General features: G+C 37.0%; 1 protein-coding gene across 1 annotated transcript in view; it reads right to left on the bottom strand.

Moving 5' to 3' along the window:
- The window catches only part of VPS13C (vacuolar protein sorting 13 homolog C), a 1402311-nt gene that overhangs the window by 223834 nt on the left and 1163832 nt on the right, over positions 1-14645 (bottom strand). The window contains 5 exon segments of the mRNA XM_053719302.1: positions 7975-8101; positions 8301-8434; positions 8667-8795; positions 8971-9135; positions 9332-9436. Of these exon segments, the coding sequence (XP_053575277.1) occupies positions 7975-8101; positions 8301-8434; positions 8667-8795; positions 8971-9135; positions 9332-9436 (660 nt within the window).

The raw sequence follows: 14645 nt of genomic DNA, 5'->3' as shown, positions 1-14645 counted from the left end.
TTACAAGATTGCCATGTACACTGACAATGTACTATTAACGCTACCATCTTCAATACAGTCAACCCCGGAGGGGTTATACTTTTTTTTAATTAACCATTCTACATCAGAAATTTTAAATACCAATCTCTCCAAAGCCAAACTCGACCTCTTAAAAACTATATGTCCCTTAAAACGCCAACAGGCACTCTTCAAATATTTGGGAATATACCTATCCCCTGATTATAATAGCCTATTTAAATACAGCTATAAAAACATAGCCCACAAAATTATTTCAGATTTACATAAATGGAAAGAGAAACATATCTTCTGGTGGAGAAGAATGCAGGCTATAAAAATTAATATTTTACCCAGAGACTCATATATTTCAAGCCTTGCCTATTCAGGTCCCGCGAGCTTACTTGAAACACCTTCAGCAATCAATTAATACTTATATATGAGGCAATAAAAAAACAAGAATAAATAGCAACTTGTTATATAGTTATCCAGAGGCGTGCATAGTAACATACTACAAAGCAACTATTCTGCAAAGGTTCCTGGATTGGCATAATTCTCGAGACACTAAAGGCTGGGTTGCAATAGATTTGCAAATTTTGAAAACTCCTCTACTGGGGGTTATGTTGGGTTCCTAAAGACAGCAGACCTGTAACATGTCAACAACTGAAAATAGACAAACATATCTTTTCAGAATGGGATACAATTTTACATAATATACACAGAATATCCACCAAACAATACCCCTGTTACTCATACTACGCAACGAAGAACTTACCGGAGTACTAGAAATTAGGACAGAAAACACTTTAGAATGGGGGTACACAATTCCTCTAGCCAAACTATTAGAAAATGGGAAATTAATAGAATAATCTAAGTTAAAATACACTATAGGACAATATTATAACTCATGGTTAAAATATGCACAGTTACAACATCTTATAAATACTTCCTCACACAAACACAACACCCTTTGAGTCGTTATGCTTAGGAGATAGACCAGTCTCCAGATATCTTTCACTAACAAAATCATAAAAAACATAATTTATGTAAGAACTTACCTGATAAATTCATTTCTTTCATATTGGCAAGAGTCCATGAGCTAGTGACATATGGGATATACAATCCTACCAGGAGGGGCAAAGTTTCCCAAACCTCAAAATGCCTATAAATACACCCCTCACCACACCCACAATTCAGTTTAACGAATAGCCAAGCAGTGGGGTGATAAAGAAAGGAGTAGAAAGCATCAACAAAGGATATTTGGAAATAATTGTGCTTTATACAAAAAATCATAACCACCATAAAAAGGGTGGGCCTCATGGACTCTTGCCAATATGAAAGAAATGAATTTATCAGGTAAGTTCTTACATAAATTATGTTTTCTTTCATGTAATTGGCAAGAGTCCATGAGCTAGTGACATATGGGATATCAATACCCAAGATGTGGAGTCTTCCACTCAAGAGTCACTAGAGAGGGAGGGAATAAAATAAAAACAGCCATATACCGCTGAAAAAATTAATCCACAACCCAAAAAAATAGTTTATTTTCATTTTTGAAAGAAAAAACTTAAATCAGAAGCAGAAGAATCAAACTGAAACAGCTGCCTGAAGAACTTTTCTACCAAAAACTGCTTCCGAAGAAGCAAATACAAAAAAACGGTAGAATTTAGTAAATGTATGCAAAGAGGACCAAGTCGCTGCTTTGCAAATCTGATCAACTGAAGCTTCATTCTTAAAAGCCCACGAAGTGGAGACTGATCTAGTAGAATGAGTTATAATTCTCTGAGGCGGGGCTTGACCCGACTTCAAATAAGCTTAATGAAACAAAAAGCTTTAACATAATATTTCAAAGCTCTCACCACATCCAAAGAATGTAAGGATCTTTCCAAAGGATTCCTAGGATTAGGACACAAGGAAGGGACAACAATTTCTCTACTAATGTTGTTAGAATTCACAACCTGAGGTAAAAATTCAAATGAAGTCTGCAAAACCGCCTTATCCTGATGAAAAATCAGAAAGATTCACAAGAAAGAGCAGATAGCTCAGAAACTCTTCTAGCAGAAGAGATAGCCAAAAAGAACAACACTTTCCAAGAAAGTAGTTAAATGTCCAAAGAATGCATAGGCTCAACTGAAGAAGCCTGTAAAGCCTTCAGAATCAAATTAAGACTCCAAGGAGGAGAAATTGATTTAATGACAGGCTTAATACGAACTAAAGCCTGTACAAAACAGTGTATATCAGGAAGTATAGCAATCTTTCTGTGAAATAAAACAGAAAGAGCGAAGATTTGTCCTTTCAAGGAACTTGCAGACAAAACCTTATCCAAACCATCCTGAAGAAATCGAAAAATTCTAGGAATTTTAAAAGAATGCCAGGAGAATTTATGAGAAGAACACCATGAAATGTAAGTCTTCCAAACTCTATAATAAATCTTCCTAGAGACTGATTTACGAGCTTGAAACATAGCATCAATCACGGAGTCAGAGAAACCTCTATGACTTAGCACTAAGCGTTCAATTTCCATACCTTCAAATTTAATGATTTGAGAACCTGATGGAAAAAAGGACCTTGAGATAGTAGGTCTGGCCGTAACGGAAGTGGCCAAGGCGGGCAACTGGACATCCGAACCAGTTCCACATACCAAAACCTGTGGGCTCATGCTGGCGCTACTAGCAACACAAATGATTGTTCCATGATGATTTTTGGAAATCACTCTTGGAAGGAGAACTAGAGGCGGGAAAATATAAGCAGGATGAAAACACCAAGAAATTATCAGCGCATCCACTGCTTCCGCCTGAACATCCCTGGACCTGGATAGGTATGTGGGAAGTTTCTTGTTTAGATGAGAGGGCATGAGATCTATCTCTGGAAGACCCCATATCTGAACAATCTGAGAAAAAACATCTGTTGTGATCACAGTCCAGGTTGGACGAACAAAAGAAGCCCCTTGAACTAAACGATGGTGATCTATCCACCATGTCAGAGAGTGTTGTATATTGGGATTTAAGGATATTAATTGTGATATCTTTGTATAATCCCTGCACCATTGATTCAGCATACAAAGCTGAAGAGGTCTCATGTGAAAAAGAGCAAAGGGGATCGCGTCCGATGCTGCAGTCATGAGACCTAAAAACTTCCATGCACATAGCCACTGAAGGGAATGACTGAGACAGAAGGTGCCGGCAGGCTGCAACCAATTTAAAACGTCTCTTGTCTGTTAGAGACAGAGTCATGGACACTGAATCTATCTGGAAGCCTAAAAAGGTGACCCTTGTCTGAGGAATCAAGAAACTTTTTGGTAAATTGATCCTCCAACCATGTTTCCGAAGAAACAACACTAGTTGAATAGTGTGAGATTCTGCAGTACGTAAAGACTGAACTAGTACCAAGATAACGTCCAAATAAGGAAACACTGCAATACCCTGTTCTCTGATTACAGAGAGTAGGACACCCAGAACCCTTGAAAAGATTCTTGAAGCGATTGTTAGGCCAAATGGAAGAGCAACAAATTGGTAATGCTTGTCTAGAAAAGAGAATCTCAGAAACTGATAATGTTCTGGATGAATCGGAATATGAAGGTATGCATCCTGCAAGTCTATTGTGGACATATAATGTCCTCGCTGAACAAAAGGCAGAATAGTCCTTATAGTCACCAACTTGAAAGTTGGTACTGTTACATAATGATTCAAAATTTTCAGATCCAAAAACTGGTCTGAATAAATTTTCCTTCTTTGGGACAATGAAATAGATTTGAATAAAACCCCAAACCTTGTTCCAGAAGAGGAACTGGCATGATTACCCCTGAAGACTCCAGGTCTGAAACATACTTCAGGAAAGCCTGAGCTTTTACTGGATCTACTGGGATACGTGAGAAAAAATCTTCTCACAGGAGGTCTTACTCTGAATCCTATTCGATAGCCTAGAGAGACAATGCTCTGAATCCATTGATTTTGAACAGAATTTATCCAAATATCCTTGAAAAACCTTAATCTGCCCCCTACCAGCTGAGCTGGAATGAGGGCCGCAACTTCATGCGGACTTAGGGGCTGACTTTGGTTTCCTAAAAGGCTTGGATTTATTCCAATTTGAGGAAGGCTTCCAATTGGAGGCAGATTCCTTGGGGGGAGGATTGAGTTTTTGTTCCTTATTCTGACGAAAGGAACGAAAACGGTTAGAAGCCTTAGATTTCCACTTAAGTTTTTATCCTGAGGCAGAAAAAACTCCCTTTCCTCCAGTAACAGTTGAAATAATAGAATCCAACTGAGAACCAAATAAATTATTACCTTGGAAAGAAAGAGATAGTAATCTAGATTTAGATGTCATATCAGCATTCCAAGATTTAAGCCACAAAGCTCTTCTAGCTAATATAGCTAAATACATGGATCTAACATCACAAATAAAATGATAAGCATGTTGCAGTAAGTGAATAATGCTAGATATGTCAGAATCCAATTCATGTTGCGCTAAATTCTCCAACCAGAAAGTTGATGCCACCGCAACATCAGCCAAAGAAATTGCAGGTCTGAGAAGATGACCTGAATATAAATAGGCCTTCCTTAGATAAGATTCAAGCTTCTTATCTAAAGGATCCTTAAAGGAAGTACTATCTTCCATAGGAATAGTGGTACGTTTAGCAAGAGTAGAAATAGCCCCATCAACTTTGGGGATCTTTTCCCAAAACTCTATAGATTTTGCTGGCAAAGGATACAATTTTTAAACCTTGAAGAAGGAATAAAAAGAATTTCCTGTCTTATTCCATTCCATAGAAATCATATCAGAAATAGCCTCAGGAATAGGAAAAAACCCTGGAGAAACCACAGGAGGTTTAAAAACAGCATTAAAACGTTTATTAGACTGAACGTCAAGAGGACTGGTTACCTCAATATCCAAAGAAATTAACACTTCATTTAATAAAGAACGCATGTACTCAACTTTAAATAAATAAGTAGATTCGTCAGTGTCAATGTCTGAGGAGGATCTACTGAATAAGATAGATCCTTATCAGAAGAGGATAAATTATCATATTGTTGGTCATTTGAAATTTCATCAACTAAATGAGAAGTTTTAAAAAGACCTATTACATTTATTTGAAGGTGAAAATGCAGACAAAGCCTTCAGAATAGAATCAGAAATAAATTCTTTAAAATTTACAGGTATATTATGCACATTAGAAGTTGAAGGAACTGCAACTGGCAATGTACTATTACTGATGGACACATTATCTGCATGTAAAAGTTTATCAAAACAACTATTACAAATGACATTCAGCGATATAATTTCTACAATTTTTTAACTAATGACTTAGCTTTGGTAGAACCGATGTCAGGCAGTAATGTTCCAGCAGAAGCTTCTGAGGCAGGATCAAAGTAAGACATCTTGCAAAATGTAAGAGAAAAAACAACATATAAAGCAAAATTATCTATTTCCTTATATGACAGTTTCAGGAATGGGAAAAAATGCAAATAGCATAGCCCTCTGATATTGAAAAAATCAAGAGGCAAACATCAATGGGGTATTGAAATAATGAAAAGTTTGGCGCCAAGTATGACGCACAACGTAACTAAACTTTTCTGGCGCCAAAAAATAACCGGAAATGACACACTCGCGTTACTAATGACGCAACCGTGTGAAAGGTCTCGGCGTCAAGTATGACGTCGGAAATGACGAACTTGCGTCATAGACGTACTTTTTCACGCCAAAAAAATCTTTGCGCCAAAAATGACGCAATAAAGTTTAGCATTTGTCGCACCCGCGGGCCTAATACCGCCCGCAATTTGTAAGAAGTAGTAAATTGAAAAAAAGACTAAACCCCAGGTAAGAAATAAATTTCATTTAAAAGATGTTTATATTCCCCAAATATGAAACTGACAGTCTGCAGAAGGAAATACAGGAACCTGACTCATGGCAAATATAAGTACAATACATATATTTAGAACTTTATATAAATGCATAAAGTGCCAAACCATAGCTGAGGTGTCTTAAGTAATAAAAAACATACTTACCAAAAGACACCCATCCACATATAGCAGATAGCCAAACCAGTACTAAAACAGTTATTAGTAGAGGTAATGGTAAATTGAGAGTATATCGTTGATCTGAAAAGGGAGGTAGGAGATGAATCTCTACGACCGATAACAGAGAACCCATGAAATAGACCCCCGTTAGGGAAATCATTGTATTCAATAAGTGATACTCCCTTCACGTCCCTCTGACATTCGCTGTACTCTGAGAGGAATCGGGCTTTAACAATGCTGAGAAGCACATATCAACGTAGAAATCTTAGCACAAACTTACTTCTCCACCTCCATAGGAGGCAAAGTTTGTAAAACTGAATTGTGGGTGTGGTGAGGGGTGTATTTATAGGCATTTTGAGGTTTGGGAAACTTTGCCCCTCCTGGTAGGATTGTATATCCCATATGTCACTAGCTCATGGACTCTTGCCAATTACATGAAAGAAAGTTACATTTACCCTACAGCCCCTCACTTTAATAAAAAATGGCAAATACAACTTAAACTTAATATTTCTGAAGTAGAATGGAAAAAGATAAATATAGATAATAAAAATTCACTAAAAAAGCATCAATCTCCCCTCAAATTATTTAATTGTACTGCAAAGTTCTCCTAAGACACCAAACAGACTCACTAAAAGCAATAAAAAAAAGCCTCAGGTAGATGTTGGAGAGGTTTAAATTCCTTAGGCACAATCCTACACATGTGGTGGAAATGCCCAGTGGTCCGCTCTCTTTGGTCTCTAATACACTTAAGTTAACACCCAAAATGACACTACTTAATGACCTGACAATCTCCAATTGTAATATATGATCAAAACTCTTCAGATAGGAATTAACAGCCCTAAATCCCTTATAGCGAGACATTGGAACACCCCAGTATCTACAAATAAAAAGATGGGGATAGATAGAACTAATGAACTACTGACACTGGAGGAAACGGTTTTCTCCGGCACAACCAATTGGATAATTTTCAATATATCAAATTTTACTGAGAAGCATTACTACAAATGTAAGAAATCACACTAAAAGTCTTAAACTTCCAAGATAGGATCCTCCCTTCCATACTCATTCCTGGACCTTTAAACTCATACCCTCTCTTTCTTTGCTGGGCCTTTTCCTCTATTTTCTTACCTATCTTATTGACCCTCCTTCAACATTGAATGGTTTATTAATACTTTTATAGTAACAAAAGTTAAAGAAGCAGCATAAGACAGACGAAGCAGACGCTCAGATATAGTCAGTTGCATTGCTTAGTTTATGGTTACGCAAATTTTTCTCATTTAGTCCACTGTTTCTCTTTGGAACATCAGGAACTGAGAGGGAAGTGAAAAGAAACATATGATATACATAAATTAAATCCTGTTATAAATCTACATGGTCCTTGTTCAACTTTTTGTCATCTCACCCAGACATAGGAGAAAGATGTATCCTATTATCAATAATGACTATATGTGATACATCATTGTTACTTTGCTGGACATAGGAATACTTGAATCAGTTTTTGATCCTAATGTTTAATAAAAAGCGAGAAAGTTGTTTTCGATTTAGGTATCTAGGATAAAGCTCTGCAAATTACAATCATTTTGATTGCAGATGCCCAGTAGCATCCTCTTCCCATGCTAGCTGGTTAGAGAAACTGTTTATATATTGTGTTGCTTTAAACTGCATAGTATGAAGCTAGTTTTTCTGAAGAAAACAGTATGAAAGTATTCTTTGTTTATGTAAACCTGTAAAATACTTTGTATCTTGCTTTACTGTTACATTGTTATACGTGCAGGTAAGAAAGATATATTTTGATTTTTAAAACAAATAAAGAAAATATGTTTCACTTTTAAACTGTCTTTTTGCAACCAAAATTATTATTTTTTTAAAGTTAAAACTATTTTCTCTGCTATCAGTGCAATTATGACAATCCCCTTGACAAGACTTTATGTAAGAGAAGGTATTATAAAAAAGTTGATATACTTACTTTCAGCAAGTCAAGCTCCCCTATGTTGTCGGCGTATCTCCAGGTCAGTTTTTTTGTCCCTGCTGGATCTGCCCAGGCAAACAGACCTGCCTTTTCTGGAACAAGTTCATTCTCTTCTTTTGTCTCACTATATAGTGAAATAATAATAACAAATATTAAATTGATTAACATGGCATCAAGTCAAGAGAACAACTGACATCAAACACTGATATCAGTTATTTGCTTTGTCTGGTTACTGACAGGTACTGCTGACCTGTACTGGAGATAAAACGCATTTTCTTTTAATATATGAGCTATGATGCCAGAAAACCAATGCACAGACCTACCTCTGGTAGTATGTAAGCTTGGCCCGAGGTGTGTGGTTCACAATAAGTGCAGGTGCAGCTCCTTCATAGTAATCTGAGAACCTGATAACTATTGAGTGATCAGATATGCTGATATCTACAATAAGGCCTGTTTTCTGCGAACAAAAGAGAAGTTCCTTGTATTTACAAAAAAAAAAATGAGATGCACTATATCAGATGTGTTTCATAGCTATAGCATAGATGACAACCTCATTGGTTCCCTAGCTTTTAGTAAACATGGGTCAAACAAAATGCATGAACCAGGGATTTTGAATCTTATCTAGAAATGTTAAACACCACAAGTTGAGACCTACTGGTCAAACAACAGATATGAACCAACCATCTTACCACAGAATCCAGCCTCAGCAGAGTCCCATTGTCTTGTTTGTTAAAGTAAAAGGGGTTTGAACATCCTTCACAGCCAACAACTCTGACACAAAGCTTTCCCAACACATTCTCAGGCCAGAAAGGGATGCACTAAGTTTAAAAAAAAAAAAAAAGCGTTATTTCCAATGAGAAAGTAGTAAATAGATACTGCCAGTCAAATTAATTACTTTTGTTGACATTGACTTTATTTTAATACTTTATAGGTAATTACAGGTAATCCAATTGAGCAACCATGCACTACAAATTACAGCAAGTATTGGCTCACCTCAGAGGAGGAAATGTAATTCCATATGATGTTTGACACAGCACCATCCATTACGATTTCTCCAACTTCAAGCTCAAACTCGCACTTGTTGACCAGAGTGTAGAACGGAGTGAGAGTGATAATTCGACTCAGATTAAAGCTGCTCATTTTAATGTTTACCCCAACCTTGCAAAACATTAAAACATCACATTATAATTGGACATTAGTCTACATCCAATAATCAGTGATACGTCTAAAAGGCCCATATGAAAGGAAATTAACTTATTGGGAGTAATGTGAACAGCCTTAAAAACCGACCATTGCAATTCATCACATTATTAGTTAATACTAAAGGGCTATTATTTCCTACACAGAAACATACCAGATATTCCATTTTATTTGAACGGCACTTCACACACCCATAACTCCCGACTGTATCCAGAGAAAACCCAGTAGACCAGGCACTTGTGGAAATACAAAGCTGGATCTATGTAAGGAAAAAAAAAAGATAAAAAGCCAAATATGTATTACTTTGTTTGAGAACAAGGAAATAATTTTCCTGCATGCAATCATTAAAGGCCAAAAAAAAAAAAATGTACGTAAACAAAAGAAGAAGTAAATAACATTTTTGCCAAAGAATAGTTAGATAAACATATAAAGCTTTGATCTAAAAGCATGTATTAATGATGCACAAATATAGCTATATAAAAATTATATTGTGTGAAACACGGCTTATACAAAAGTAATATAACAATGTCATAAAAACACAATATGATTTGGGAATATTTTATGATCCTACTTTACCTCCAATTCATTTTTAATATTCTACTCTTTAAACAAATACTCTGGGTTTTCATAAAAACACATCTGTAGAAAGGGCTACAACCTCACTAAGATACTGCCACTATTCAGGTGATGTCTTAAGAGACTATTGTTTAATACTGACCGTTCCTATAAGTAAAGTGGAAGGCACAAATCATGGCCCCCGCTGTAACACACAGCTTCTTTAACTTTCTAAATTCAACATTTGTAGCCATTACTACCAAAGTTTTGCTATGTGCCTACCGCACAAAAAGTTACTCTCATACATACATAGACACGTACAAATACACAACACACATACAAACACTTACAGTACATCAAATCTTTTGAGGACCTGCAAACATTTTTAAGGGACCCCCGTTTAAGAAGTATTGCTGTAACAGCCAAGCCTGCCAGGTATTTTAGTGGTTTAAATTATCTGTAACTGTACAGCTGAAATCTCTTTCACCTATCACAGGATTTTCATAGGAACCACAAAATATTTTCAGTAGATTAGTGTCGCTACTAGACATTTGTACTATGAAACTTGTTTCACCTCAGATGACAACCAACCTCTGAATTTTTGTTTCTATATGAATATTCTTGCAAAAATGAACCAGAAATGGCTTTTCTTCCCAAAATCTTATAATAATATCCAATGTAATCAACACCTCTTTTAACAAGAAATGCATATACTCCATTTTAAATAAATAAGTAGATTTGTCAGTGTCAATATCTGAGGTAGGATCTTCTGAATCAAATAGATCCTCATCAGAGGAGGATAATTCAGTATGTTGTCGGTCATTTGAAATTTCATCAACTTTATGAGAAGTTTTAAAAGACCTTTTACGTTTATTAGAAGGCGGGATAGCAGACAAAGCCTTCTGAATCGCAACAGCAACAAAATCTTTTATATTCACAGGGATATCATGTACATTAGATGTTGAAGGAACAACAGGCATTGTACTATTACTATTGACGTATGGGATAATGAATACCCAAGATGTGGATCTTCCACGCAAGAGTCACTAGAGAGGGAGGGATAAAATAAAGACAGCCAATTTCGCTGAAAATAATCCACACCCAAAATAAAGTTTAAATCTTATAATGAAAAAAACTGAAATTATAAGCAGAAGAATCAAACAAACAGCTGCCTGAAGAACTTTTCTACCAAAAACTGCTTCAGAAGAAGAAAACACATCAAAATGGTAGAATTTAGTAAAAGTATGCAAAGAAGACCAAGTTGCTGCTTTGCAAATCTGATCAACCGAAGCTTCATTTCTAAACGCCCAGGAAGTAGAAACTGACCTAGTAGAATGAGCTGTAATCCTTTGAGGCAGAGTTTTACCCGACTCGACATAAGCATGATGAATTAAAGATTTCAACCAAGACGCCAAAGAAATGGCAGAGGCCTTCTGACCTTTCCTAGAACCGGAAAAGATAACAAATAGACTAGAAGTCTTTCGGAAATTCTTAGTAGCTTCAACATAATATTTCAAAGCTCTAACTACATCCAAAGAATGCAATGATCTCTCCTTAGAATTCTTAGGATTAGGACACAATGAAGGAACCACAATTTCTCTACTAATGTTGTTAGAATTCACAACCTTAGGTAAAAATTTAAAAGATGTTCGCAACACCGCCTTATCCTGATGAAAAATCAGAAAAGGAGACTCACAAGAAAGAGCAGATAATTCAGAAACTCTTCTAGCCGAAGAGATGGCCAAAAGAAACAAAACTTTCCAAGAAAGTAATTTAATGTCCAGTGAATGCATAGGTTCAAACGGAGGAGCTTGAAGAGCCCCCAGAACCAAATTCAAACTCCAAGGAGGAAAAAATTGACTTAATAACAGGTTTTATACGAACCAAAGCTTGTACAAAACAATGAATATCAGGAAGATTAGCAATCTTTCTGTGAAAAAGAACAGAAAGAGCAGAGATTTGTCCTTTCAAGGAACTTGCAGACAAACCTTTATCCAAACCATCCTGAAGAAACTGTAAAATTCTCGGAATTCTAAAAGAATGCCAGGAAAAATGATGAGAAAGACACCAAGAAATGTAAATCTTCCAGACTCGATAATATATCTTCCTAGATACAGATTTACGAGCTTGTAACATAGTATTAATCACAGAGTCAGAGAAACCTCTTTGACTGAGAATCAAGCGTTCAATCTCCATACCTTTAAATTTAAGGATTTGAGATCCTGATGGAAAAAAGGACCTTGCGACAGAAGGTCTGGTCTTAACGGAAGAGTCCATGGTTGGCAAGTGGCCATCCGGACAAGATCCGCATACCAAAACCTGTGAGGCCATGCTGGAGCCACCAGCAGAACAAACGAGCATTCCTTCAGAATCTTGGAAATTACTCTTGGAAGAAGAACTAGAGGCGGAAAGATATAGGCAGGATGATACTTCCAAGGAAGCGACAATGCATCCACTGCTTCCGCCTGAGGATCCCTGGATCTGGACAGATACCTGGGAAGCTTCTTGTTTAGATGAGAAGCCATCAGATCTATTTCTGGAAGACCCCACATTTGAACAATCTGAAGAAATACCAATGGGTGAAGAGACCATTCTCCTGGATGTAACGTTTGGCGACTGAGATAATCCGCTTCCCAATTGTCTATACCTGGGATATGAACCGCAGAAATTAGACAGGAGCTGGATTCCGCCCATACCAGTATTCGAGATACTTCTTTCATAGCCAGAGGACTGTGAGTCCCTCCTTGATGATTGATATATGCCACAGTTGTGACATTGTCCGTCTGAAAACAAATTAACGACTCTCTCTTTAGAAGAGGCCACGACTGAAGAGCTCTGAAAATTGCACGGAGTTCCAAAATATTGATTGGTAATCTCACCTCCTGAGATTCCCAAACCCCTTGTGCTGTCAGAGACCCCCAAACAGCTCCCCAACCTGTCAGACTTGCATCTGTTGAAATCACAGTCCAGGTTGGAAGAACAAAAGAAGCCCCCTGAACTAAATGATGGTGATCTGTCCACCACGTCAGAGAGTGTCGTACAATCGGTTTTAAAGATATCAATTGCGATATCTTTGTATAATCCCTGAACCACTGGTTCAGCATACAAAGCTGAAGAGGTCGCATGTGAAAAAGAGCAAAGGGGATCGCGTCCGATGCAGCAGTCATAAGACCTAGAATTTCCATGCATAAGGCTACTGAAGGGAATGATTGAGACTGAAGGTTTTGACAAGCTGAAACCAATTTTAGACGTCGCTTGTCTGTCAGAGACAGAGTCATGGACACTGAATCTATCTAAAAGGGTTACCCTTGTCTGAGGAATCAATGAACTTTTCGGTAAATTGATCCTCCAACCATGATCTTGAAGAAACAATACAAGTCGATTCGTATGAGATTCTGCTAAATGTGAAGACTGAGCAAGTACCAAGATATCGTCCAAATAAGGAAATACCACAATACCCTGTTCTCTGATTACAGACAGAAGGGCACCGAGAACCTTTGTAAAAATCCTTGGAGCTGTTGCTAGGCCAAACGGCAGAGCCACAAACTGGTAATGCTTGTCTAGGAAAGAGAATCTCAGAAACTGATAGTGATCTGGATGAATCGGAATATGCAGATATGCATCCTGTAAATCTATTGTGGACATATAATGCCCTTGCTGAACAAAAGGCAGAATAGTCCTTATAGTTACCATTTTGAATGTTGGTATCCTTACATAATGATTCAATATTTTTAAATCCAGAACTGGTCTGAAGGAATTCTCCTTCTTTGGTACAATGAAGAGATTTGAGTAAAACCCCAGCCCCTGTTCCAGAACTGGAACTGGCATAATTACTCCAGCCAACTCTAGATCTGAAACACATTTCAGAAATGCTTGAGCCTTCACTGGATTTACTGGGACACGGGAAAGAAAAAATCTTCTTGCAGGAGGCCTTATCTTGAAGCCTATTCTGTACCCTTCTGAAACAATGTTCTGAATCCAAAGATTGTGAATTGAATTGATCCAAATTTCTTTGAAAAATCGTAATCTGCCCCCTACCAGCTGTGCTGGAATGAGGGCCGCACCTTCATGTGGACTTGGGAGCTGGCTTTGGCTTTCTAAAAGGCTTGGATTTATTCCAGACTGGAGATGGTTTCAAAACTGATACCGCTCCTGAAGGGGAAGGATCAGGCTTTTGTTCCTTATTGTGACGAAAGGAACGAAAACTATTATTAGACCTAAATTTACCTTTAGATTTTTTATCCTGTGGTAAAAAAGTTCCTTTCCCTCCAGTAACAGTTGAAATAATAGAATCCAACTGTGAACCAAATAATTTATTACCCTGGAAAGAAAGGGAAAGCAAAGTTGACTTAGAAGACATATCAGCATTCCAAGTTTTAAGCCATAAAGCTCTTCTAGCTAAAATAGCTAGAGACATATACCTGACATCAACCCTAATGATATCAAAGATGGCATCACAAATAAAATTATTAGCATGTTGAAGAAGATTAACAATGCTATGAGAATTATGATCTGTTACTTGTTGCGCTAAAGCTTCCAACCAAAAAGTTGAAGCTGCAGCAACATCCGCTAAAGATATAGCAGGTCTAAGAAGATTACCTGAACATAAGTAAGCTTTTCTCAGAAAGGATTCAATTTTCCTATCTAAAGGATCCTTAAAGGAAGTACTATCTGCCGTAGGAATAGTAGTACGTTTAGTAAGAGTAGAGATAGCCCCATCAACCTTAGGGATTTTGTCCCAAAACTCTAATCTGTCAGATGGCACAGGAGATTTAAAAACCTTATTTAAACGTTTCCTTATTTAAACATTTAGATTTAGTATCAAGAGGACCAGAATCCTCTATTTCTAATGCAATTAAGACTTCTTTAAGAAAAGAACGAATAAATTCCATTTTAAACAAATATGAAGATTT

This window comes from Bombina bombina, chromosome 6 (assembly GCF_027579735.1).
Source record: "Bombina bombina isolate aBomBom1 chromosome 6, aBomBom1.pri, whole genome shotgun sequence".
NCBI classification, from domain to species: Eukaryota; Metazoa; Chordata; class Amphibia; order Anura; family Bombinatoridae; genus Bombina; species Bombina bombina.
Note: the sequence above shows the minus strand (reverse complement) of the source record. Positions and strands in the feature narration are given on the sequence as shown.